The sequence below is a fragment of the Hippichthys cyanospilos genome, chromosome 20, assembly GCF_059441005.1.
Source record: "Hippichthys cyanospilos isolate Australia breed blue-spotted pipefish chromosome 20, RoL_Hcya_1.0, whole genome shotgun sequence".
Classification (NCBI taxonomy): domain Eukaryota; kingdom Metazoa; phylum Chordata; class Actinopteri; order Syngnathiformes; family Syngnathidae; genus Hippichthys; species Hippichthys cyanospilos.
In genome coordinates, this window is record NC_142388.1 from 9877580 (window position 1) to 9904730 (window position 27151).

At 42.9% G+C, this 27151-nt stretch overlaps 1 protein-coding gene across 2 annotated transcripts in view; it reads left to right on the top strand.

Annotated features, from left to right (window-relative positions):
• The window catches only part of eya4 (EYA transcriptional coactivator and phosphatase 4), a 35772-nt gene that overhangs the window by 4783 nt on the left and 3838 nt on the right, over window positions 1–27151 (top strand). The window contains exons 2-15 of one of the 2 annotated variants that reach the window (XM_088403726.1): window positions 213–277; window positions 16380–16429; window positions 18334–18458; window positions 19217–19300; window positions 20595–20672; window positions 21152–21218; window positions 22029–22168; window positions 22242–22385; window positions 22463–22545; window positions 23585–23762; window positions 24681–24817; window positions 24883–24966; window positions 26345–26434; window positions 27084–27142. In XM_088403726.1, coding sequence (XP_088259852.1) covers window positions 245–277; window positions 16380–16429; window positions 18334–18458; window positions 19217–19300; window positions 20595–20672; window positions 21152–21218; window positions 22029–22168; window positions 22242–22385; window positions 22463–22545; window positions 23585–23762; window positions 24681–24817; window positions 24883–24966; window positions 26345–26434; window positions 27084–27142 — 1352 coding nt within the window. In that variant the 5' untranslated portion in view covers window positions 213–244. Of the gene's footprint in view, window positions 1–212; window positions 278–13235; window positions 13505–16379; window positions 16430–18333; window positions 18459–19216; window positions 19301–20594; window positions 20673–21151; window positions 21219–22028; window positions 22169–22241; window positions 22386–22462; window positions 22546–23584; window positions 23763–24680; window positions 24818–24882; window positions 24967–26344; window positions 26435–27083; window positions 27143–27151 lie in introns of those variants that run through there. The other variant, XM_088403727.1, reaches the window with a different exon arrangement.

The following is a 27151-nucleotide window of genomic DNA, read 5'->3' on the forward strand; positions in this document are numbered from 1 at the left end:
GAGCCCATTGTTTACGCAAGTGCTTTTTTTTCGTAGTTCGTGTCTTGTCTACCACTACTACCTTTGCGATCGATCGGTTGACTCCGATTGACACATTTAGTGCAAAAAGGAGCTTTTTAGTGAAATCTTTGCATATTTTGCAATTGTGAGTGGTACATACTGTACATTTTGAAGGGTTTTTATCTATACTAGTGTTTCTTATTTTTTTTCAGTTGAAGAGTGTGACTTTTGAAGGCCACGAACCATGGAGGCCTCACAGGACCTCAACGACCAAATGGTAAGTTCTGCATCCGTGCCTCCGCGTTCGTGTGGATGCGACAATTTTAGGACAATTGTTTGCAAACATTCATTCAGCGTTCCAACAAAACAATGATAAACTGAGCAATTATGCAATGTTAAAATACTCGAAGTTGTAGTTTTCCCACAATAATTGAGATGCAACGTAAGGAAATCGAAATGGAATTCTAGAAAAAAAGTTTGACTTGAATCTGTGCATGACATCAGTGCTGGACTTCCCGTTTTGCTTATTTACAGACTGGACGCATACTGTTGGGAAAATGATTTTGGCGGTGAACAAGGTGCGCTCGCATTTCAAAGTCGTTAGTCAGCTAGCAGAACAGGTGTAATTTCATCTCCTCCATCAAGCCTCGGACTACCCCCCCTCTCTGACCTGCCAGCCCGCACTGTAATAATAGCACAAAGTGGGCCACAAGGCACGAACTATGTTGTTTTTCCTCCACTTTTTATGTTGCCCCGCGAGACGCGGGCGGTGTGGATTACGGGCCGAGCCGGCCGACCGCTGTCACTCAATTTTACAGTAGGCAAAGAGCGCGGCGGGGGGAAGAAAAAGAAAAAGAATTAGCTCGTCTTGTACCGTGGCATTATTAAATATTAACGCCCTGCTATTCCTCACTTACTTCACCTGCCTTAAATAGGCCGCTGACATCACTGACGATGCGAATTTGAGCTCGGCATCGGCCACATTGATTCATTGTTGGAAATCGGATCGGCTGCGGCACACAGATTTCAGTTGTTCCTACAAATGGGAGCTTTTAGGCCGACTCAAGAACTATTGGGGGTTTTATTTGCTTTGTGGGAATCATGGATTTCATCTGAATGGAAATCCTAATTAGTGATCGATCAATTCTGTGGTTCTCGTTTTTTTTTTCATCGATGTGAAATATGTACCGTAATCCCCCAAATATTAGACGCACTTTTTCTCCCGAAATATAAACCCCGAAAGTATTGGGTGCGTCGTACGGGCGGACGTCAGTTGGCTGTTAGCAGCCAGTGCCTGTTGCAGCTAATGTGTTAGCTCGGGTTATTAGGGCATTATTTTCGATAAAAGAAGCGAGCAGGCCGAACCCACGTCAGCGGAACAGAAAATATGCAAGTCAATGATGTGTTCAAAAAGAGTTTGAAATATGTATTAAAAATATAAAAACTACGTATAACAAGAATAAGGTATTTTATAAAGTTTGTGATGTATAATTTATATACAGTATATGTATTTATAAATATGAATTGCCATATGTGTAATGTGTTATATGTTCACTAAAATAATCGATCAACTGAATAAAAGGAGACGGAAGAAAACGCTATGGAAGTATTGATTATGAGTTTGAAATGATATTTAACTCTGTTATCTTGAAAAAAATTCATCCATTCACCCATTTTCTACAAATATAGCGGTGCTAAACATGCAGGCATGTTCAGTCTGCTGAAGATAGGATATTGCTGGCCTATAGTCTGAAAAATACGATAATTATTATTCATTAAAAACATTCTCATCATTGGTACAAAACCAAAGTATTTTCAAAGACAACATTTCTTGTCCCTGGCACTGAAAGCGTTAAGGCTTTCTGCACATGTAAAACATATCGACGCATTTCTCCAGAGACATTTCGGAGTGTATTCTAAGTTTGAAGCGTGTATTAAAGCGCGCCGATGGAAATGGGCAGGGAAAAGTTGTATGCAGGTCGCCTCGGGGCAGGGCGACATGAAAATAATAAATCCACCGCATTGTGGAAATGTTAAGCAGGGCCAGAGGAAGCGTTCACCAGACGAACAATGCCGACGTCTCGTATTACCATATCAGTTTTCGGTAAACATGTTGTTGAAATGTTTCCGCGGTGACATTTTAGCAGTTAACTGGGAAACTTTTACTCCGTTTGGAAGGGCTCTTGAGGAAATTGTCTTCAGCGGAACATGAAGTCAACGCCAACGGCACATCTCCCTCGCTGAAGGTTTATCATTCGTAGCGAAAGTAGCCAATTGGTTCATTGAAAAAGGCGTGTCTCGGGTGACGGCGAAAACGGAGCTGGCACACAAAGTTTCGGGGAGTTGTCTGTTGCTACCCGATACCCCCGCTTCCACCGCCCCGTCCTCCGCGCTACCCTTTAAAGTCCCCTGACTTCCTCCCCTCCGTTTCCCAGCGCCGCGCGTCATCTGGCTTGCGGTCGCGAGGGCCAACCCGCTATCTGGGGTCCCTCGGGGTGGCCTGGAAGAAGCCTGGGGCCCGGCCAAGAGTGCTGGCTAATGCTACTTTTAGCCTGTTTAACTGTCCCACTCCACCTGTTGTCACGTACTTGTTTAGCTGGGGCCAAATGGTGTTAACAATTTTTTTTCCCCCCACCGTGTGACGATAATGACGTCTTGGTGTCAACTATGAGTTTGATTTAGCATTGACGCCATCCAAAAATCAGACATGCAATCGGCGTTTAAGCTAACCTTTCTCTCTGTACCAAAAGAACCTTTTGAGTGGTTATTGACACAATAATTCTCCACTTCTTTGAAAACAAGCCGTTTCCGTGGCAGCATCTTTACTTGAGTTCGTATGTAATATCGTTAGCGCATTTTTTTTCTCATGTACAAAATGTGCCTTGTTTCGATGACAGCTGGGAGGCACTGATGTATAGTGTACTGTAAAAATCTGTGGAGTGAGTAGTGAGCCTTGCAGAACACCAAAAGGCTTTAGGGTTAAAATGACATGACTACTGCAGCTTTGCTACCCAATTCTGTACCAAAGCGCTCAGGCATAATTCATAGCCGCCAAAAAAAAAAAAAAAATCGTCAAGATGGAGGCGGGTGGGAAAAAGTTGTTGTAGCAGTTTTCCTGTGGCATGCTGGGAGAGGCACACATTATGGCAGCTGTCCCAGTTTGTGCGCGAGCAAACGAATGCACGGACCAAGTTAGAAGAGGCGAAGGGGGTCAGGTTGCACCCCTCTTTCACTCTGACAGACGCATACAATCACATTCGCACAAACATACACGGAGCAGCAGCGGCTAAATACGAGCCAGGTCCAGCTCGCTCGCCGGAAATGCCTTGGCATCATTGCCATTTACAATTTTTTTTTTTTTTTTTAATCTGCCCAACGACAAGGGGCGCCGGCGCTCGGAAGGAGAGCGGAGTGTCACAAACAAGCGCTGGCATCTCTCGAGTAGGCCGGCATCCTCGCCGTGGCACTTGTGTGATTCCCAAAAGATTGATGCCTAGCTGACAGCTGAGTGTTGGCCTTCATGCGGCCATCTTCATCTCTGAGCGAGCTTTTTTAAATCTGCGGCTACTTTTAAAAGGCCTCTATCATGATATTTTAAACATTAAATCATGAAATACTGCGCTCTCGTTTGCCTGCATCCTAGAACGCATACTTCCAAATCACCACGCGTCCATCTGGCGCACCGCTTTTTTGATATCAAAATATTCATCATCGACCATCTACCCATAACACAGCGTTGTTTACATCAGATGCGGCTCATGCTGTGAAGTAAAGATAATCAAGTAGCAAATCGTTGCCACGACTTTGCTTCCGGGAATAAACTCAAAATAAAAGCCATTCGTTTCATATATTACTTGATATACCACGTTTTTTTTTAAGCACTGTCTGGCTTCCATACATCATTAGGGCTAAAACAACATAAACGCTGCAATTTTATTTTATTTTTTTTGTATCATTGACAAGTAAAAAAAATACACAATCAGGTAACAATCAGCCAGAAAGGAAAGAAGCCAAAATGAAACACTTCAGATGCTCGAGAAGAGGAACAAAACAGACAAGTAGTGTGTTTATTTACTGGTGGCACGAGTATTGTTATCATTGTCGTCATGTTACCATCAATAAGATTTGGAATATTAGGAGTATTAGTTATTTTTTAAGACAATTTTTCCCAAATTGTATGAAATTGATCATCGCTTAGACATTAGAATTCTTTTTTAATGTCTATCCCAAATAAATGATTGATTCATGGCTTTATTTCGAGTTCAGCGCATCAACGGTGTCGGAAACCGTTTTTCCATTTGCTCTGAAAATTTACAGACAACCGAGCGGCGTTGAGAATCCATCAATGCTGCCTTTGTTGCGCCCGACAGAAAAATTTGCTTTGGCTTTGCCAGTTTCTCGACGTCTCCCTGCCGCGTTCGAAAACCTCCCGAGACGACGAAAGGTTGGCTTGCTTGTGTTCAAAGGTGGACTGTTTTTTTTTTCCCCCTTGCTCGGGAGTGTGTGTATATATGTATGTGTGTGTGTGTGTTTGAAATTGACACAACACCCCATAAAACCAGCCCTGTCAGTCTTTCGCTTAGTTTTTCGGGGGAAGCGGGGAAAAAAAAGCCGTAACATAATAATTAGCTTGGCGCTGGAGAGCCTTCGAAGGCGCTAGAGCGTCGCGGAGGCGCGAGGTCAGCGGGTCAGCCTGCGAGGGACGCGCCAAAGGGACTGGAGAAGCCATCGAGCGGCGTGGGCTTTCGTTCGAGAGAAAAGGCAGCAGACAGGAAACCGCACCGTATTTGCACTGGAGTGTCTGCTGAGTGCGTCAAGGTGTTTGGCTCTCTGTTTTACGCATACCCGCGGCGTGGGACGGCTGAGGTCATCCGAGTGGAGACCGCCTCCAAGATCCCCGTCTTTATTGATTACTCAAAGACTTTTCAAGACATAGGCGACGCGCTGCCAGATTGCAATTTTATTCCGGCCTCACCTTCTATGACCAAGCGCGCGTCTGAAAATTGGGAAAAATACGAGCTGATTTTCTTGTTTTTGCCGGGAGGGGAATGAGATTGCTACAGTGGCGCGTCGGTTACGGAGGAACCGGACCGACTTGCCCGCAGCGAGAACTTCCTCTGCTGCTCTGCTGCCGGGGGATTGGGTTTCGGTCTGCGCGGCACACAACCGCAGTGGCCAAGACGCTTTGTCTTAGACCCGACTCGCCATGCAGACAACGTTGCCACTTTTCGACACACGCGCATGTTCGACACCAGTAGGCACGGACGGATATACTCGCTTTACCGTGGTGTTCGAAAGCCAAGCTTTCAGCTACAGTGGTACCTCTACTTAACGACGCAGCGTTACGAAAAATTCAGGTTACGAAAAATTCAGGTTACGAAAAGCCTAGGTTACGAAAATATAGCGTCTAGTTACGAATGAAAATTCAGGATACGAAAGGCGACATTGTTGGCGTATAATAATGAGACACCAGCTCGCTTGAACAAGACTTCAATTTAAGACGTTACAGTTAGAATATTTGTTCGTTTTTGATGTATTTTTATCATTTACAGTGATCCCCCCTACTTCGCTGTTAATGGAGGGTGTCAACCCCCAGTGAAGTCTGAAACCCGCGAAGTAGGGTATCAGTTCCTAGATTTCAATGTACGCCCCAATATAGCCGCAGTAACCATAAACAATCTTTTTATTTTTGTATTTTTTGCGTATTTTATTTCCTTTCTCCTATTATTTAACATTACATTATCCTTAACATTATTGTATATTCATTAAATAACTAATATGACTTAGTTTGTTGAGAATTTGTTCTGAGGACTGGTTATCTGCACCAAGACTCCGGCGAGAGAGTACGCAAGTTGAACTTCACATTTATTTTGGCTCATGTATGGTGTATCTGTTGTAGTATCTGTTGAATAATAAATCAACAACAATCTTAAAGTCAGTAAACTAACATATAAACACTTGCCGAACTTTAATCTATGAATTGACTGTATTTTTAGCCGACATTAGCGGGTTAGCAACTAACAACTACTACTAACTATAAAGTGCAACCTCTACACAAACGAACACATAAACAGAACAAAGACTCATCGCTTACTAAACATAGGTAGTAGCGTGTGTTACCAACATAAATGATAATAAACTATAAATATGACCTTACGTTGTCATTCACTCTTTTGCTTTTTTTCATTTTTTTTTTTTCCATTTTTGCGAATTTTTTACATTTTTTATTTTGAAATATTTTAATTTTTCCTGGAAAAACCCGCAAAGTACTGAGACCCCGATGTCTGAGACCGCAAAGTAAGAGGGATTACTGTATTACTATGCCGGCTTGACCACAAAAGAGAGACACAAGTTCTTTGGATGGATGCTTGATAGCTAAAAATTTCAATGGCAGTGTTAACCTTTTTTGGCTTGCTGAGGCGGAGGTCTAAAAAGCATCACGCTGGAGGACTTGACACATTGGGCTCAATTTTGATGATGTCACCCACTTCTGGGAGATGATTTGACAAAGCTTTCCCAATCGAAATCAAGTTTTGACACTCGGCACACCGCCCGCGCCTTTTTTGGACCTTACAAGATGGCTCTCAAAATGCAACATCAAAAAAGGCGAATGTAGGTGCACCAAATTTATGCTCGTGCTTTCTGTATCATTTTAAGGGTCACATGTTATTTTGAAAATACACTATAATTTGATCAAGGCTCTTCTAACATTGCATACTTGAAAAATAGAAGCCTGTACCATTCATGCCGATAAAGTATCAGATCAATATCGTTATCTGACAATACTTTTGGCTGCAATATTGGTATTATATCAGAAATGAAAACGTTTTATCAATCCACCCCCACCCAGTCTGTTGGCATGCTTGCTTTAGAGCGCCTCATCGTCAGCTGACGTGGCCACTTTTAGTCACGGCAAAAAAGTTGAGTAGCTCGATGAAGTAGCAACAATTTTTTCGGGTTATATAAACGTTTTCGATTGGTAGTTGATGGGGCGTGGCTTCCGCATATTCAACAGACACGGCTTCATTATTTACAATTTTGAAGCCTCCATTTTGACATTAAAATTTGGCTGGATTGTTGAGAACTCTTCTCTTAACTTCACAAGGCATTTATTTTAACCAATGTAACTGCAATAACCTTGGGGAGGTACAGTCCAATATGACTGAAGACAAAGTCTCTGCCTCACGTGTGTGTGTGTGTGTGTGTCAGTAGCATCAATAATTGAAACTAATGTCATTAGGCCTGAGCTCCTTTTCAGACGCCTTTTAATTAAATGATGAATGGTCTCCCAGCTGCCTGTTAAATAATGCTGCCGGTGACATCACGACATAAGGTAGCTACCCTTCAAAAACATCTTTTGAAGGCAACAGACAGGAGATAGATGGCTATGTTGTGCACACACACACACGGACACGGGCACACACACCATCTGCTCCCAGCAAAGATTCAATATAGAAGCTAACAGCCAGCTGTTCCATCAGAGCGGGCTGTTCAGAGAGAAAAAAAAAAAACACACTTGATATCGTCTTGCTAATAAAATCACTCAAAATATCGTGCGCGTGTGTGCGAGTCAAGACGAGGTCGAGGAGTAAGGGGAGGAAGTACGTAAGTGTGAAAGGAGAGAAGGAAAGAAGATGGAAAGTCCAAAAATGGGACAGCAGGTAGAGCAGACAGAAAAAGGTATGAGGGACCCCTCAGGGGGGCTTCAGACAAACATCGCCCTCCATCCCCTGATGTTCCCTTCACCCACACAGGTGGCTTTTTCTATCATTGTGGAGACCCTAACCATCACAACGGATTGCCTGACTTTGACTAACCGCAACTCAAATCTAAAACAAAGCTACACTCAAAAAGCAAGTCTTGGCCCGCAAAAATAAAGTTTGAACTTGCGGGGTCCCCTCAAGTACAAGAGGTCCCCACAAAGCCCATAAAAGCCGGGATCTGGTCCCAACCATGTGGGGCACACACACGCGCACACACAAACACACACACACCCGCTGGCAGGCTGCCTGTGTATCGGATTGCCGTTTTGACAATAGAAGCGTCCCACTTGGTCACAGGCTCACAAAAGACGCACAGAAAAGCTTCAGGACGCTTTTGATGACATAGCGCCGACTAATACTAAGTCACTAGCCGACTCCATCGGACACAACTTTACACGCGCATTAGTAAGGATGTCCCCGATTCCGATCACATGGTCAGAAATGAGAGAGATGAGGTTTTAATGCCTGGATTTGCGGTGCTACAAACCAAATAATCCAGACGGACAAGATGCTTACAAAAGCAAGTGTGCACTGTCAGCTTTTGAGAAAATTGAAGGCTTGTAGGTGCGCCTTATAGTGCAGAAAATATGGTACAACGCTGTCGTGAATAGTGAACATAGCCATCACAAATATGTCTAAATGTTCCGATTATGAGATGAAATAGCACTTTGCGCTGCGCAAAGATGGACAGGGCACAATGTACTGAAGATGTGAGCGCATAATCGTAAAATATTGCTCATGATCGAAACCGCTGATTTTTTTCATGCTAAACGGAAGGCAGGGCATGGCTTGACTTGTGTGCAAAAGGTTGCATTCACAGACTGAGGTTTGCCCGATGAGATGTTGAGGTGCTCACGGGGTGCTTTGTTCAAATTTTTTGGGGGGGAGGATGTGGTTTGGGGTCCTGGCGCGTCTGCGTGGGGGTGGAATCGGCTGTGGTCAGGTCAGGGGGAAAAGGGGCTTTTACTTGCTCGCAGAAGGACCGGTGTTGCGTTTCTTCCTGTGCTTCCAAACAGCAGCAGAGGAAATGGAAGTGGGGAGCGCTGACCATGGCGCTCCGCTAAGTCATCATCATTTGTCGATTTATTTGAGCGCGTGACGCCGTCTTTCTCTTTCCGCACTTTTGAGCATCTGAATTATCGACGTCTAATATGCGGTTGCCAAAGCAGCTCAAATGAGCGTAGGAGAACCCCAAGGTTGCCGTGACAAGAACAGTATAGTTTTCTTTTCAAATTTGGAGCAAATGAATTGGAACACGCAGCACATTGCCGCTATAGTGATTCCTTTGCAAAAAATTTCTATGCCGTTATTTTGAGAAGCAAAACCTTTTGGGATAGTCCACTTGTGCAGCTGCTTCAGAGCGCCTCATTGTCAGCCTCGAGTGTCTGCATAATATGTTCCAGCTCTATTTTTTTCCTCAATTTTTGGTACATTGAGAAATGTCTACCATGTTTAGTATGAATAAAGAAATAAATGAATGAATGAATAAATACATAAACATTCTTGTTAATTGTTCTTAGCAAGTCACAGTGCCCAGTCACAGGTAAACTATTTTTAAGGCAAAAAAAAAACAAAAAACCAGCGATTGCCATCTAATTATTTTCAGAGGTGATGTTGAGTCAATTACTCATGCACGATTGATAGCGTATGACCGCGGGGCAATCGACTTTGAAAAAAATCCTCTAAAACGTTGAAAAAGAAGCGCTTACCTTTGCCTTTTTGAAGTTGCGTTTTGAGAGCCATCTTGTAAGATCCGAAAATCCCACAAGGGGCGTGCAAAGCATCCTAGGTAGATTTCGATTGGTGAGGTTTCATCCAATCACCTAGAAGTGGGGGACATCGAAATTCAGTGTCTTTATTCGTTTAGACACACAAAAATGTCATGGTTGACAAAAATACTTCACAGGGGGTAGATGCCTGAAAAACGGTTGAGGAGCAGCGTTCTCGGTGATGTTCTAACTGAACAGCGAGACAAAATGGAGGAAAACAAAAGAGTCATTCATAATCATGTCTTGTGAAATGTAGATGGAACAATCTGTTCAATCTGCAAATGTTTTTCTCCCAAATGTGTGTTGCGTGTGTCTAGTCATCCGCGGGCCGGTGTAGGTTTCTCCTGCTGTGTGTGTGTGTGTGTGTGTGTGTGTGTGTGTTTTTTTTAATCACTCTCATCAGATTAGCCTGGCAGAGCGCAGTCCAGGCCAAACGCTTCACAATTAACGGCGCAGAACTCAAACACACATCCATCACTTGCTTTTCATTTGTGCCCATTGAGCAAAGCGCCATTAAATCGTGTGACTCCGATCGAGCGCCGCGTTCGAGGACCACCGGGCACTCGGGCTGTTCTGTCGACAGGCGTGGAATCCAAGTAGACCGCAGTAAAATGAAAATGAAATTTCAGGGAACGTTTTTGAAGGGAAATGCGATTTTGGAACTTAGGTCTTCAAAATGAGTTGTGATTTTGAGAAATCAAAAGTACTCGTATCGATACTTATTATACGCGAGCGTTGAAGAGCTGAGAAGTTGTACTGGTATCGCAAGCATCTCTAATTGAGTCTCATTAGGGTGTGTGCCTATTTTTGTGGCGGGTAACTTAGAGATGTCTGGCAGTGGGACAATTTTAGCTCTATTGTCATCGAGTCGGGGCAATTTGCAAACAAAAGGGCACAAAGATTTCATTCCTCCAGGGTGCAAACTTTTTTTTTTTTCCTTTCCTGTCACATTCTTAAGGTGGCACATTCGTGTGAACGTCGGATGGTAAAGCGAGCTCGGGCTCACTAAAGAGAGGGGCGGGGGGGGGGCATATTCACAAAAAGCCTCCTCCCTCTTTAACTCGGCCCCTCTCTCTCTTGTATTGAGTCCGAGTGCACCTGAAGAAAAAAAAAAAAGGGTCATTTTTGGAGACATAAAGACGAGGGATAGTTTTACACCTCCCCGGGCTGGGGCACAACTGCTGGGGGCCGGGCGGGGCCGCGCAGGCACAATGTATTTTACATGAAAGGGATGGGATTGGGTTACCGCGGTGATAAGCACTCACACAAATGGGGAGAGAGAAGCCAGTGCTTTGAGCCAGGGAGGGTCGGGGGGTAGACAGGTAAACGCGCTTGCCAGGGGCAAAATGAAGAAACTGTGTTGAGTGCACGGTTATCGCGCAGTATTTTCTAGTTTTGGACCATTTGGTTTTTCGTCTCGAGTTTTCATACATGCGATGCAAGTCTTGTATTCGTTTCCTGGAGATGAAGCCACGCGCCATTTACCCGCGACTCAGTCCGTCTTTGTTTGTCGTCGACTGGGCGTCATCTCACGCGTTGACCCGAAGAATTGCCTAAATTGCGTGAACAGTCTTTCACAGAAAGCGCATCACACAACTCGGACTTTCACATTGGTGTAGCGTAGTGGTTATTTTTGCAAAGCCCCCCAGGAAAGAGAAAACAATTGCTGCAGTGACAATAAATAAATTCATCATCTATTAAAAAAAAGGTAGTAAGTTGATACACGTTATTTTGAAACTGAAAAAAATTCAACGAGTAACTAGTAATTCACTCCTAAGTCAAGTGACAGGCCGGATTTCGTAACGGCGTTAAATCGCGAAGTCGTGCGTTCTGGTCCGCTGGGAGACAAACGCTCGTTGTTACACTTTTGTTGATGTTGTTGGCCAGGCGCCTCTTACCCACATTGGAAATGCTCGAATATCAACAAAAGCCCGAGTGGACTTGTCATGTGATAATATATTAGCCGCTCTGTTTTGGCTCCTGTGATTTTTTTTTTTTCTTCAGGCATGTATTAGGACACCTCGCTGGCTCGCCTGAGTGGACTTCTCATTTGATTGTTTAATATATTAGCCGTTTTGTGTTTGTTCCTGTGTTTTTTTTTTCTTCAGGCATATATAAGGACGCCTTGCAAGCTTGCCTTCTCCACTTGCTGTGAAAATATTTTTTGGCCTGCCTAATAATAAAATGCTTGAGTTGTCCAGCGCTTTGGCCGACACCTCTAATCTCTTCTGACACGTGGTCCTCCGTGTGCACATGTGACGGCCTCGCACACTCTATCAATCAGTGTGTTTATTGTGGGGGGAGGGGGCTGTGGAGTATTGGTGGCAAGGTTCCAAAACGGTCTGTGGACTTACTTTTATTTTTTTATTGATCCCTGTGGGGAAATTCACTTTGCATGTCGGAGCCCGCGACTACACAAGCGGAGCTTGTCGTGTCGGCGGCTTCAATGTTCGTCCCCTTGCGTTGGGGCCAAGTGGGGCAGTGACCCACCAGAACCAGCGGAGGAAAGGGAAAAGCATACCGAGAGTCTCGTAGGACTCACGGTTCAAAAATCAATTTGTGCTTCATACCTCGAATGGAATTTTAGGGAGCGTCCCAAGAATGAAAAAAAAAACAAAAACTTGATAAGATTGGAGCAAGTTTCCATAAAGGAGTGACATCAGTGGTTTTAGGCCTCCAGTATGTGGTCCAAGAATTCCATGGCACTTGACTTTTGGCAAAAGGGAAGAAAAATATTCCAATTTTCCATTCTGCAGAACGTAGCATATTTTGCCCACAATAAGGCGCACCTTCAATTTTCTCCAAAGCTGCCAGTGCGCCTTATACAGCGCATAAAACACCAGTTTTCATGGGGGGGGTTTCACAAAAAAAAAAAAAAAAACCTATTGGCCATGTGAGTTCTTAAATTTTTACCTTTGCATCTCAGTTATGTGCCTTTGACAATTCAGAATTTTACAACACCCCGTTTAAAATTTTTATATGCTATGTATATGCTCCAGTTTTGAAGGAATTTATATGCAAACACCTTGTTTTTTTGTTTTGTTTTTTTAAGATAACGCGATTTTATAAAATAAATCCAGAAGCTGTTTTTAAATGAACAAACAATATATTTGAAGGTTTGATTCTCATTGATCTAAACCATAGGTGTCAAACTCAAGGCCAGGGGGCCAGATCCGGCCCGCCACATCAATTTATGTGGCCTGCGAGATCCTGAGCAAACTTCAAATTTCTGGTTAAAATACTAAATTTGCAAGTTGTCCTCAACTGGGGTAAAAATAACAAGCATTGTTTGTTCCCAATATCTCTTTTGAACAGTTTTTACCGGGCTCAAAACTAGTTAGAAGTGTGACAAACACACCTAAAATTGATTTGAATTATATACCGGCCCTCTGACAAAAATTATAACTACAATCCGGCCCCCGATAAATATGAGTTAGACACCCCTGATCTAAACAGTCTTTTAATGTAATCGAGAGGTATTTTGGGGCAGAAAGTTTTGTCCATCCCTTCTTTAAGAGCTTGAGGTATTTTCAAAGTGCGTCCTGTCCATTGTTTGGCCGAATGACAAGAAAGTTGAGTAAAAATGCGATATGAGTGACAGGTGGGAGAGAGCGAGTGCAAATAGGAGCGAGAGAGGGAGGGAGGCAGAACGGAGGCGGGGATAGGAAGGGTGAGCGCAAGTCTCCCCGCGTGTGGACTGCAAGACAGCAGCTGTGCATGGATGGAGCGCCTAGGAAGACGCTCTCTTTTTCCCTTTGAAAAGTTTGGAGGGGGACTTTGGAAGAAAAAGCGCGACTTCAAGATGAAAGGAGGGAATTAATGCCCGATTGCGGCGCATAGCGAGACGCAGACCAACCCGCCACCTGCGGGACCCGCAACGCGCTTTTATTCGGACCCGGTGTTTGTGTGAAAGTAGACGGCTGGATGACACTGCTGCGGAATGTGCAAAAGTGACCCGACCGCACTCTTGAGGTAAGACGTCGTTTCACCTCTAAGCGTTTTGCACCAGCAGTTTTCATCTTGCCTAAATTAGAAAAATATATACATATTTTGCTAATACATTTCCAAAGGGACAAATAATATATATCTATCCTTTCATCTCTCCTGTATATAAATACACACACAAATATATATATATATATATATATATATATATATATATATATATATATATATATATATATATATATATATATTTAAGAGGGATAAGTTGCATTTCTAATATAATGGTCCAAAGATGTTTATGTATATAACATATATAATAATAATATAGCATTTCATTTGTAAAAGTAACGTTTACAAGTAGCAAGTTTTTTCTCTCATGCGCGCACTTGAGCAAACATTTTCTTTGGAGGCTAAGTCCATTTGTGGTCCAATTCCCCAAATGAAGGTCACTTTTTGATTTCATCTAATTACCCGCAATTATTTTCTCGTTGTCGTTTCCTCCTCGCCGCATTGACGGGCGCTCACCCGGCCGTCGGGTTCAAAGGTCGAGCCTTCCCCCCCCTCCCAAAGTGGCTCAGGTGACACAAATGGCTCCTTCAGGGATCCCGGTGGCCTCCTAAAAGACGAGATCATGCGCACCAGGATTTGGATTCGTTTTGAATCTTCAACAATCAACAACATTCTCCATCCAATTTCCAGTGGAACCATTTGGTTGGAAGCCATTTTCAGAGTCAAAGATTTTTTTGTTTTTGGTTACACCCCTAATGTCCAAAGCAGAGCTTCTCAATCTTTTTTCGGCGATGTATGATCAAATACAATATAGTAAAATAAAGTAAAATATATTACACGAAGCAACGCAAATCATTTTCAGTTGGGGGAAGAAAAAAAAACAACCGCCACCACCGAAACAAGACTTTGAAGCAACACTTTTTCATTTTTGAAACTTTGGAACCTTGTTAGCATAGTGTATAGTGCATAGTATATTTATACAATTGTAAGTAAAGTTATGCGAACACAAGAGTTGTTAACAAACGGTAAAGGTGTATTTTCAATAATAAATTCAGTTTTGAAGTGATAACACTTGATGGTAGATGACAATTTGGCGGGACCATTCTGAAATGGGGGGACTGGCTTTGCAGGATTATGAAAGTCAATAGCCTCTTGAATGCAAAATTCATGTTGTTGTTTTTTTATGGGCTTGGCACCAGTAAAGCAAATGCGTGTATCTAGTTGAAGGTGTCAATTTGTGGAACAACTATGAAATAGAACTAAAAAGAAGTGAGCGTTTTAAAAATATAGTATTAGAAAAATAAAAGTAGTGGAAAATGAATACGTTTGTGACGTGTAATTTGATTCATATGTGATTTATTTATGATTGTATATATGAATTATGTGTAACGTGCACATACCATCTTTCTGCGTAAATATCTGACGTAATGACATGCGGTTTATAGTCTGCTGTGGCTTATCGGTGACAAAAATTGTTTGTATATCATTGTACAATGGCAATAGAGTGGTTATTGTACTGTAGTTATATTTGTATTTGACTGAGCTAAATTTATCAAGGCCAGGATCAAGGCGTTGATGATGACGCGTCGTTCGCAAAGGCGGCCGTTTGCGTGCCCCCTATATGGATTTCAACGTAAGCGCAAATGTCTGCACGACAAAAAGATCGGCTTTTGCCGCTTGCGCAGTCACAAAACGGGCCGGGTCGGCCGCGGCCTTCTGACGGCCCGCGCCGTGACTGACAGCCTTGTTAAATTTCAGCAAAGCATGAAACGCGACATGAAAGTGCGCGGAAAGTGATCCGTCTCGCCCGCCCCCGTCTCAAGCGGCCACGTTATTGGGCTCTCTGCGTGGAATCTCTATAATCAGAAACATCTCACTCAAAATGTTTCAAAGAGCTTTTCAAATGATAAGACATGTTGGAAAATGATTGACAATGTGAAAATGCGGGCGAGAACCACGAGGAACCGGGGGGGCAATTTTGTTCCCGCCGACTATGATTACGCTCATTAGCAAATGTCTCGAACACAAGCCACCTATATGTGTGTGTGTGTGTCCACGTGTGTGTCCAGCACGCGTGGCCGCGTGTTGACACAGTGATTAGAGGGCAGCTGGTACACATTGGCTGTGGCTCCGCCCTCCATTTACTGTCCTAATTAGTTCCTGTTCCAAATAAGAGGGAGGAATTTTAATAGAGACCCGCTGTGGCAGCCGCTCGCGCACGTACTCAAAACACACACGCGGCGACCCGCGTGCACATTTTAGCCTCGGCTGTATTATTGTATTATTTTTTGATATATTCATGAAGTTCGGGCTGATTGACATGAGCAAATGTCACATGTCGTTATGGTGCCTAAGAGAGAGGTGAAAGGCAGGCCCTGGCTCCCCGTGACCTAACATGACCCCGCCGTGACCTTTGGACCCTTTAAAGAGGAGCGTAAGGGGCTGGGTGCAAGCACGGTTCAGGGTCAAGGGTGAACAAGAGAAAGCTAACGTCCGAACTTGGAGGCCACTTAACGCCTCTGGCGGGTTTGGCTTATATGCAACAATGGGGAAGTTGGCTACCCCAGGATGACATTTATTGAAGATGATAATAAAATTCAAAGAAATATGGTGTCCAAACTGCGTGGCATAGCATTTGTGGCCCGCCATCCACATTTTTGCGGCCCACAGTATACACCAAGAATACATTTTGACGTGTCAAAAAAAAGCTGCGATTTGCAACGTCATTTTTAATAGATAGCAATTTTTTGAAGTAACTATTTTATCTCGGCAGTATGTAATCGCTTGCCTTTCTATTTATGTGGCCCTCAGCGGAACAGGTTCTATATAAATTGAAATGGTTATGTTGTTTAATATTGACTAAGGCAATCTTTCTGCTTCGTGTGATTTGTAGGTGAAGAAATCCAACGGCGACTCTCATGTTCCAGACCCTTCCGACAGCAGGTACATCAATTCAAAACAAACAAAAAAATACCGCTGCCTTCAAATAAGAAACTTATATTGATATATTGCGAAATAAAGCGATAATATCGCTATATTGCAACACAAAGTGACGCAAAACGCCTAATATATGTAGTACATCCCTGTATCGATATTATCGCCTGGTAAACTTTAACTGGGAGTGTTCGTAATTAGCTCGAAGCCTCGTTTTAGTTCATTCTGCCAAACGTTGAGCTGATATTGAAGAAGCAAGTTTTTGGAATGAATGTGCGCGTTTGCTGTGGCAAAGCCGCAATGCGTGCACGCTCTTTCGAGACAAATCCTTGCGGTCCATTTTCCACGTCCGCACGCGTAAATATCAAGTAATGTGTCTCCATACACACTTAATGGGAAGAGCAGACAAGAAGAGTTTATGAAACACCAACTGCTGCCATCACAAAAAAAGAAGCAAAGTATGGCGAAGAATCATTTCCTTCTGTTGAAAGACAGAAAAAAAAAAAAAAGTACTTTTTGACCCATTAGAAAAAGCCTGTCCAGAACAGTGATTGCTTCTAAGATGTTGTTTGGATACGTTGCCGAAAAAAAAAAAAAAAAGAATTTAGTGAGCGAAAGCCGAGTTGGAATGTTTAACTTTCTCAAGCGGAGCCAAGTCCGCTCGAGTGCGAGTGAAATGTTTCAAGCTGTCAGTCTGGCTTGCGGCTTTGCCAGCCGGGCCGACACCACAGCGGACGGGCCGGGTTGGTTGGACCCGCCTTCTCTGACCGCGACACACGTGCCTCGTTGTTTGAATTCTGCCTCCGTCTTTGCCATCGCTTCTGGCCTTTGTGCGCTGCAAAAAAAAGTGCGGGCGATGTGACTCAACACACACACACACACACACACACACACACACACACACACACACTTGAGTCAACATTGCGCCATGGCACACATGCACTCGCGGGTTTTGCGGCAGCCTGTAACGTGCAAGTCATTAGCAAGCGTTTCATGCTTTTACCTTCTCTGACTTCTTATTACCTGAGCCATTGCTATGGTAACCATCTAATTCAGCATTTATCCAAAGGGCTCGAATGAAGGCATTTAACGGGCTACTAGAGATTTTAACATCATTTCTGTGAATATCAGCAAATTTAATTGAACGCTTTTTGCCAGAAGCAATTTTTATTTTCAAATGTAGAGCAAATTAATTGGAACATTTGTGTTCACAATTGTGACTCCAATGGCATACAACAAAATGTTGTATGTCCAAACGGTTGCATTTGAGGGTCACATAGAGAAAAACTGAATTTATTTTAATTTATATTGAACCCAAGCAGACAATTATTTAATGTTAGTGGAGGAAACCATTTTTGCCATTGTTGTTATTTTTGTTGTAAAAAGGGCGACAACACTAAAACTAATTCATTGGTCGCATTGGCACAAATTATTTCTTTTTTTGCGGTGGGAGTCATTCTCTCTTTTCATTCTGCCAACCTCCAACATTTTTTTCTGTCTGTTTGAAAAGCCTTGCAATCTGTGTCAGTCATTTTTATGTATACAGTAAGCAGCAGACTACTGCCACAAATGGCCACAAATGGTCCCCGGGAAGCAGTTTGGACACCCCTTTATTTATTTCATTTTTAAATATACATGCAGATGTGCATTGTCATTAGTGATGTAATTTTACGGCAGATAAATGTACTTCCAAAGTTTAATAAATCAAACATGGAGAGCGCAAGTCATTTTTAAGTGTTTTTTCTCATCCAAGAATGCTTGGAACTAGTAAAAAAAAAAAATAAAATACTGAAAAAAGCTTGAGAACTAGGATCTCAATAAACATAACTACACAATGAAAGGATGGTGCAACACACATCTACACATCATCCGCGAGGGCTGTTTTGAGCGTTTCCCTTTCTGAACTTTTGCAGGTCTATGGAAATGCAGGACCTAGCCAGTCCTCATAATCGCGTGAGCGGCAGCGATTCCAACGGCTCCAAGCTGGACAAGAACAACCTGGGCAGCCCCTCGGCCGTCACCGCCAATGGAACAGGAGGTGAGCGCAATCAACACATCTTCCAACATAAGAGGGCTCGCTTCATGGCAACCATTTTGAGTTGGAGCTCACATTGAATGGAAAACTCTGCGGACTGAGTAATTAGCCTTGTGGAACGCCACCCTTTTCCCATGGGAACTCTGGACGCTCCCACATTCCAAAACTTGCTTCGTACTTTTAATGAAGAGTGTAGAGAATCATAAACATGGCAAGAATTAATACCCTTAAAACTTTCTTAGTTGTGAACTATTTATTTATGTATTCTCCACATTATAAGGTGCACTGGGTTATAAGGAGCACCTTCAAAAAATGGCCAATTTTAGGTGCAGGTGTTTAAAGTGCAGAAAACACGGTATGCTAATTCGTGTTCGCAGGTCCACGGCACTTCTACCATTTGTTGCGACTTTCAAACAATGTAGTGTTCTTACTAGACAATGTGTAATATTTTTTAGGCGGCGATTTGACAGCAATCAAATAGCTTGAAGCAAGCTCCCTATTTGGCAAACGTGAGCACATCTTTTCATTTCCTCAAAGTATTATAAAGATAATATAGTGTACAGTTGGCCATTATTCTTTAGATGATCTCTGCTGCCAATATGTGGGTCCACAAAACTTGAATTCATGATTAAAATATCAAAACGTGAGCATATTACTTTTTGGCGAAAATGTCCGCCCGCCGTCAAGCAAAGTTTTTGCAGGGCGAGAGCAGCCCCGCCCGTGTCGTTTCCCTCACAGCTTCCCCGCTTTGCACTCGGTAGGTGAAAACATGACGGTTCTAAACACGGCCGATTGGCTGCTGGGCTGCAGCAGCCCGCCCCCGCCGCCCGCCTCCAAGGACTATGGTACAGAGGCGCATGCGTGTGCGCACACAACAGTGGAAATGTTGTGTGCTTACTTTTGCTGGATCCCAAGTTTTTTGTTGTTTTTTTTTTTTTTGTCATTGTTGTTGACTGCAAAAGTGTGTGCATGTCTTTTGGAATGAAATGTCGGCAAAATTCTCATGTGTTGAGGACAGTGGTGAGCAAACTGCAGTGCCATTCGAGAATTAATACAAATCCTCAGAACAAGTCATTATTAATTCATAATTGTATCGCTTGTTTCGGTGCAGGATCCGATTTTTGTCCCCCTCATGATTTTGCTTTTTAGGAGGATTGATGGGAAAGAGGTTTCCTCACCACTGATTTGGTTCTACAGTGGCACCTTGACTTACAAGTTTTTTGCTTTGTGTTGCAAGTGGGGGGAAATATATATATATATATATATTATCAAGTCAAGTTACCACTTTGCTGTACTTGTTTTCATGGTCAACTTGATGGTTTTCAAACTGTTTTCACTGATGTGCATCTTGCAAAATATAACATTTTGCAAGAAGTTACTTCATGTTCCAATTAATGTGCTTCTCATTTGAAAAGAAAAAGGAACTTTGAAAAGCATTCAATTACAGTATTTTTACGACAGAGCCGCACCGGCATATAAACCCAGCAGCAAAAATTGAGCCCCATAAAAATTATTATTATATACTATTTTTTTCACGGATAAGCTGCACCAAACTATAAGGCGCAGGTTGTTGCATCAGATATGGAAGTTTTTGGGGGTTTTTTTTCAACATTTTTCAAATTGCCTGATTAGAGGAAATATCCCATCATAACACTGACATACGCAGTGTATATGGCTGCTGCTGGGAGGCGTATGTCTCCAGGTGAATTGCCTCCTGGTGGCTAGCCAAAAAAAATAAATAAATAATCCACAAATAAGATGGACTGGACTATAAACCACAGGGCTCAAATCATGAGCAAAAAGTTGCGGCGGATAGTCCGAAAAATACGGTAGATTTGCTGACGTACCCCTCGGCACACCCTCCAGAAGTAAACGTACTCCCATTTGAGAACCACCGAACTTGATCATGCACAACTCTTGGAAATGTTTTCTTTTTTTCCATTTCACGTTTCCACCAAGTGTTTCAGGTCAGTTTGCCACAGTACAAATAGTATTCCCCAAAAACCGTAATCATGTACACAACAAAACGAATGAATGTTGCTTGGTGGAAACTGCTAAATGGCAAACGTGTGTGATTGCGCGCCTCGACGTTAGCCTCACCTCAAACTCACATTCCAAATTTGACTTGATTTTGTGAAGTGAAAACAGAGCCCATGAACAACAGCGACGCAGTGACCACGACAGGCGACGCCGTACTCGACTCGTACGCCGGCTCAGGTGACACACATGGGGGGGGGTTCTATCCTAGTGGGGACTTTTCATTGACGTGTTTCCTTGTCCTTAAGCATCACAACAGTTGGCCTGACCCTAACGCTTATTCTATTCTCAGCCAAAACTAAGTCCTGAACCTCAAAAGAATGATTGAAGCAGTGCGATTCACCAATTGTGTCTCAAAAACATGTATTTATAGCTTATTTATAGCTCAATTAATTTCTCACTAAATGATTTGCAAGCGTGTGGCATTATTGAGGCCGGTAAGGTCAGTTCCTAGTTTGCACCTGTTTGAAATCAGGCCCGTATTTCAATTTTTGAATTCAACTAGCAAACGAGCATATTTCCGACCTTGCGCAATTTTTTATGCGGCCGTAAATAACGTCGGTCGGATAGCGATAATAGGGACATGATTTACGGAATGTTTGGATGTTCAAAATGGATTGCGTGAGGCCTGACGATCTATTATCCGGACTTGTTTGCAGTCATTACGAGCAGTGGATACAGTCCTCGCTCAGCACATCAGTACTCACCTCCCCTCTACCCTTCCAAGTAAGGAATTTATCCTCCTCACCTACTTTCATTTCTGTTTATGACGATATTTTGTTTTACTTTTACTTGAAGAATGTTATTTTGAATATTTAAATGGATTGTTTTTTTTTATTTTTGGGTGGTCTTAGTTTCTCAATGAAAATAGTACCTGCGCTGTAAGGATCAGCCGAATAGCGTGTCGAGATTCAGAAGCAAAACCAGAGCAACCTGTCACAAAACGTATCCATGTATAAAAGCTACCTTAAGGATCAGTTCTGTGATATGTAAACTGAACCTTGGCATAGAGACTACTTTTGCTTCTAAAGATACATTGCAACATTTTAGTTCTATTAAATGCACAAATTATAATTTTATTGTTTGTAAAAGCTAAAAAAAAAAAAAGCCAACTATTTATTGAAGTTATATAAATATATAGCCTGATTTTTATGGTCCCGCCACTCAGGAATGAGATTTTCCTCCATGCAAGCTAAAAGGAGTTTGCCTCCCATGCTCTAGACCACAGGTGTCAAAATCAAGGCCCGGGGGCCAGATCTGGCCAGCCACATCATTTTATGTGGCCCGCGAAATGCTAACAATGACTTCAAGTTTCTAAATAAAATACCAAATTGAAAGTTGTCATCAACTTTTGCTAATTTATTGTTACCAAGAGCCCTTTTTGAACAGTTTTTAGCAGCCTCTGATTTCCAAACGTGTAAATGTGTGACAATCATACTTAAAAATTTGTTTGACGGCAGTCATAATGGCTCTCTGACAAAAACTGTAACTACCACGCGGCCCATGATTGAAATGAGTTTGACACCCCTGCTCTAGACCGTACCCTCACATCCTGTCGACGCCGCCGGCCCCGTCCATGCCGGCGTACGCGGGCCAGCCGCAGTTCAGCAGCATGCAGCAGTCGGCCGTCTACACCTACTCGCAAACGGGCCAGGCCTACGGACTCTCCGGCTACGGTAACATCTCGCGTGCTCTCGCAAAGGACCGATCGCATTTTGGGCCTTAAATGTTTTTTTTTTTATCTTTTAGACCTGGGCGTGATGCTGCCCGGCATCAAGACGGAGAGCGGGCTGGCCCAGAGTCAGTCTCCTCTCCAGACGGGCCTGAGCTACAGCCCCGGCTTCACCACGCCCCAACCCGGACAGACGGCCTACTCGCCCTACCAGATGCCAGGTGTCTACCTATTATAAAAAAATAAAAAATAAAAAAAAATCCTCTGCTATTTTCCTACTCATGGCCTTTGTCTCCAGGTTCAAGTTTTACACCTTCCTCAGGCCTGTACGCCACAAACAACTCTGTGTCCAGTCCCGCCAACTACACGGCAAGTCAGCAGGTAGCGGCTCTGCTAGCTTCTTTAGCCCATCCCATTCTCTTTTGTGTATATATATATATATATATATATATACATTTTTGCCGATAAAGCAACCCCTGTGCAGCATTTTGTCCAATTGTTTGAGCTTTACATCAAAAGCATTTCACAAGGCGCTAGGGAGCTGAAATTTCACCCAGATGCTGACAACATGTCAAAGTACAAAAATGGCACGACCATGTAGTTATCACACTTCCAGGGGTGTGCCATTCCAATGAATAAAGATTTAAGAAAAAATTATACTATAAGTGATAGAATATATTTTTTGCATCATACTGATATATGATATATGATTGAATTCTCAGTTCACATCTAAATCTTGCTAAATTCTACACCTTGTCCTTCTAAAGACGTTTCAAAAAAGTTAGTAGTTTGTGTTTTTGTTTTGAATTCGACAGCAATATTTTCCTTTTTCGTGAAAATGGATCTCAACCTCCTCGACTTCAAATATCAGTATTGGCTTCGGAAGGAAAAAAACAAAACAAAAAACATTGGTTTATCTTTGAGCTGTAAAGCTATTCCCAATGAAAACAAAGCAATTGTTCCTTCTGCTTTAAACACAACTTTATAGATGTTAAATATGAAATTTCCCACGCAACTTTGCGTGGGCAGCAGATGTTTCACGAGCGGTTCCAAGGAACGTCATCGGACGAGCTAAAGCTTTGTTGTCCCTCAAAGGCACATTTGCAATAGCAGTTAAGACCCCCCCCAAAAAAAAGTATTTTTACAGACGTGGAAATCGAATAATACGAGGATTTTACAATAGGGACACACAGACTTTGTTGGGAATATTTGGCCGTGTCTGTTGGATGGATTGCGCCTTTGGCAGGAAAAGGCCTTCAAATGCCTGCGTGCGTGTTTGTTCGGCACGCTCTGCTTTGCAAAGCCTCGTGGGTTTCGTGGGAGGACTCGTTAAGCGCCGTCCCTCCCAGTCAAAAAAAAAAAAAATCCCAATGAGATGACGTGCCGCAAAAGGTCCCATGTAATCTTGTTCTCTTTGCAGGATTATCCTTCCTATACCAGTTTTGGCCAAAACCAGTACGCCCAGTATTATTCGGCCTCCACGTACGGGACGTATATGACCCCCGGCAGCGTGGACGGCGGCGGCGCCACCGTGGCCTCCTACCAGCTGCAGGACCCCGCGCCTGTCATGACGGGCCAGGCGGCGGATCTTCATCCAGGTGGGTGGCGCCTCATATATATATATATATATATATATATATATATATATATATATATATATATATATATATATATTTATATTTATATATATATATATATATAGTGCGGAAAAATAGCTTGAGAATAGACAAATTACCATATATTTCGGACTATTAGACGCTGTTTTTTTACTCATGCTTTGAACCCTGTGGCTTATGGTTCAGTTTACTAGTGTTATTTTACTAGTTATATCCTAGTAACCAAAAGTTGACAGAAGACACTTGAAGTATTGATTTTGAACTGCTATTTTACTTGCCACCTGGGGGCTTTCTCCACTAGTAAACGCAGTGTGGTGTGTTACTGTTGTGTTGGTGCAGGTAACTTCCAGGTAACTTCTTTGGGTGTAAAGATGTTAGAACTTGTGGCTTATTCAGGATGTTACAGAAAGATTTCAAAACAAATCACAGCTTTGGCTCATAATGTGAATTTTGAGGTTTTAGTAAAACATTATCCATTGATTTAGCACAAAACAAGTTTCTGAAGGTGACGTTTTGTTGAAATGACTTTTTTTTCGGGTCAGGGGTTCTTCCATCATTACTTGCATGTGTCCCAATACTTTTGCCCATATCGAACACGTGCAGACCTGTTGATGTTGGCTGACTTTACGGTAGAAGAGCTTATCGTTGCGCTCTCGCTCGTCGTCTTTTTCCCCCCCGCTCTGATTGAGACATAACAATACGGGAGGCCAAGCCGGGTCGGGCTCGAATTACGGCGCTGCGGTGGGAAGCATGCGGCCTTTGTGTGCAAAACTGTGTGTGCAAACGTACTCTCCGTTTGGACAGTAGCTTAAAAAAAAAAAAAAAAAAAAAACTCATTGAAGGAAAAAAAAAAGAAAGCATAATGGCAGCATGACGCACCTTGCGCGCAACCTCCCTCAGGAGACTTTGAGACGGTGCAGAGGCCGTCCACGCCCATCAAGGACCTGGACGAGCGGGCCTGCCGGAGCGGCGGCTCCAAGTCGCGGGGCAGGAGCCGCAAGAGCAACCCCTCGCCCCCGCCCGACAGCGACCTGGAGGTAACCCCGAGGCCGCCCTTGGAAAACGCTCACCTCTCGTTTGACGGCGCGTCTCGCCTCGGCAGAGGGTTTTCGTGTGGGATCTGGACGAGACCATCATCGTCTTCCATTCTCTGCTCACAGGCTCCTACGCGCAGAAATATGGCAAGGTGAGACACCTCAACCATCCTCATAACATTTCTTCCTTTCCGACAAGTGCAATTACAGATAGCGGGGATGATATGAGGAGAGCCAGGCTCATTTTCAACTACAGCTGAGATCCATCACAATGCAGAAATATGTATTTATTATTCACATATTGCTTATTCGTTTGTTGTATTTATTGTTTATGATTTTATTTATATACTATCTATAGGTTGTTATTTGTTTATTTATTTTTTATGTTTTAATCTTTTATTTATTCATATATTGTTTAAGTATACATTCTGTTTTGTATTTATATACAACATTATTTATTCTTTTTAATATATTAATTATTTAGGTTTTATTTATATATTATAACCATTATTTATGCATATATTTAATCTGCTATATTTCTTTCTTATATTCCATATTATGTCCTATTTATGTTTTGTTTTTTTATCTATTTCATCATATAGTATTTGTTCAATGTATTATTCATATACTGTATTATTATTTTTTAATTTTGGCTATCAGGTTTCTTTTGCAAAGGTTGTAAACAAAGCAAGGAGTGGCATGATGTCATCACTACAACACGTCCTGCTGATAAAGTGGACTTAGGGTCTCCCGCTGGGGAGTCGGCCAACAATTTGCCTGAATGCGTGCCTTAAAATAAGCCGGGCTTGCGTGAGATACGGCGACAGCTGTGTCTGTTCGCACCTCTCCCAAAATAGTGTTTACACTGTTGCCATAGCAACCGCAGGAGACCCTCTCGCGCTGGGATGCGTCGGCCTCTTTCCCTTTTTACAAGGGCAAATAGTGCCACTCTCACACTCTGGCATCATACCAATTTGCCAAACCCGAAATCATCCAGAATCTTATGTAATTGTCAATTCCATCTTCAAAGCGTAGGTGCGGGAATAGGGTCCCGTCCCTTTTCAAGTTTGTAGATGGCAGCATTGAAGATCAGCACGGCTTTGAGTAGAAGACAAGACAGGGTTCAGGGAGTGACCCATGTTGGGAAAAAAAACAAAAAAAACAACATACTGGAGCCTTAGTGCCCTGTCTATAAGTAAAAGATGATGGTGTGGTCCAAAGCGTTTTCTCGGTCTTTATTTGAGTTTGTTTAGTTTTGTTTTTTGCTGGGACTGTCACACTCGGGATCTCTTTGGGCCACTTTCACTGGCGGCCCGTCAGTTGGCCGGCGTCTATTCTGGTGCTCTGACAGCGCGCGCCCCCCTTGACCTATGGCGCGAGATGGTTTTTGCAGCTGAGCCTCACACACACATAGCAAGCTAGCCGGAATGTTGATGGGACACAACAAGTGCAAGCTGTCTGTCAAGGGCCTGCCGTGATGATCTCTAAAATGTTTGTTTGTTATTTTCTTCCATTTTTGCGGTTGCTCAGGACCCCCCCATGGCGGTCACGCTGGGCCTGAGGATGGAAGAGATGATCTTCAACTTGGCCGACTCGCACTTATTCTTTAACGACTTGGAGGTGAGGCGCTCTACTAAAGTCTACAAACATTTCCGATTTGGGGGGGGGTCAACCGAGCCATTAATGCCACCTGGGGGGGGGGGGGACTATGGACCAATGACCGTTAACTCAGTAATTTAAGTTTCGGCAAATCTGTGTGCTTTTTAACACTGCGGCTGGCTGGCAACCTATCCAGGCTGTCCCCCCTGCCTACTGCCCGAAAACCGCTAGGGTAGGCAGCAACAAGCCAGCTATCCTAGCAGAAAAAGGATGGATGGATGCTTTTTAACACCGACAGGGGCAGTACACTGTACACATTTTCACATTTAAATACACATTCATTTACATATATACAGTATATACGTACATATAAATGATTTGTGATTTAGGAATTTATTTTTACTTTTGATAAAACGTAAGAGGGGCGCGGCTTGTTTTTATTTTGTTTTCGAATATGGATAACAGACTACCGTACTCCCATTATACAGTATGAGGTAAATATGGGCAACAAGGTTCAGGACTAGAAAGGTTTTGTACTTCCTCCTACTCTTTGAACACGAAATCCACACTGAATTCGACTGTCTTCTCTTCTATTTTGTTTTTAGTTCTTGCAACGTGTTTATATGTTCAGTGAAACCGATGATTGAATTTGAACGGTTTGTGCATGTAGGAATGCGATCAGGTACATATCGACGACGTATCGTCGGATGACAACGGTCAGGACTTGAGGTGAGGACC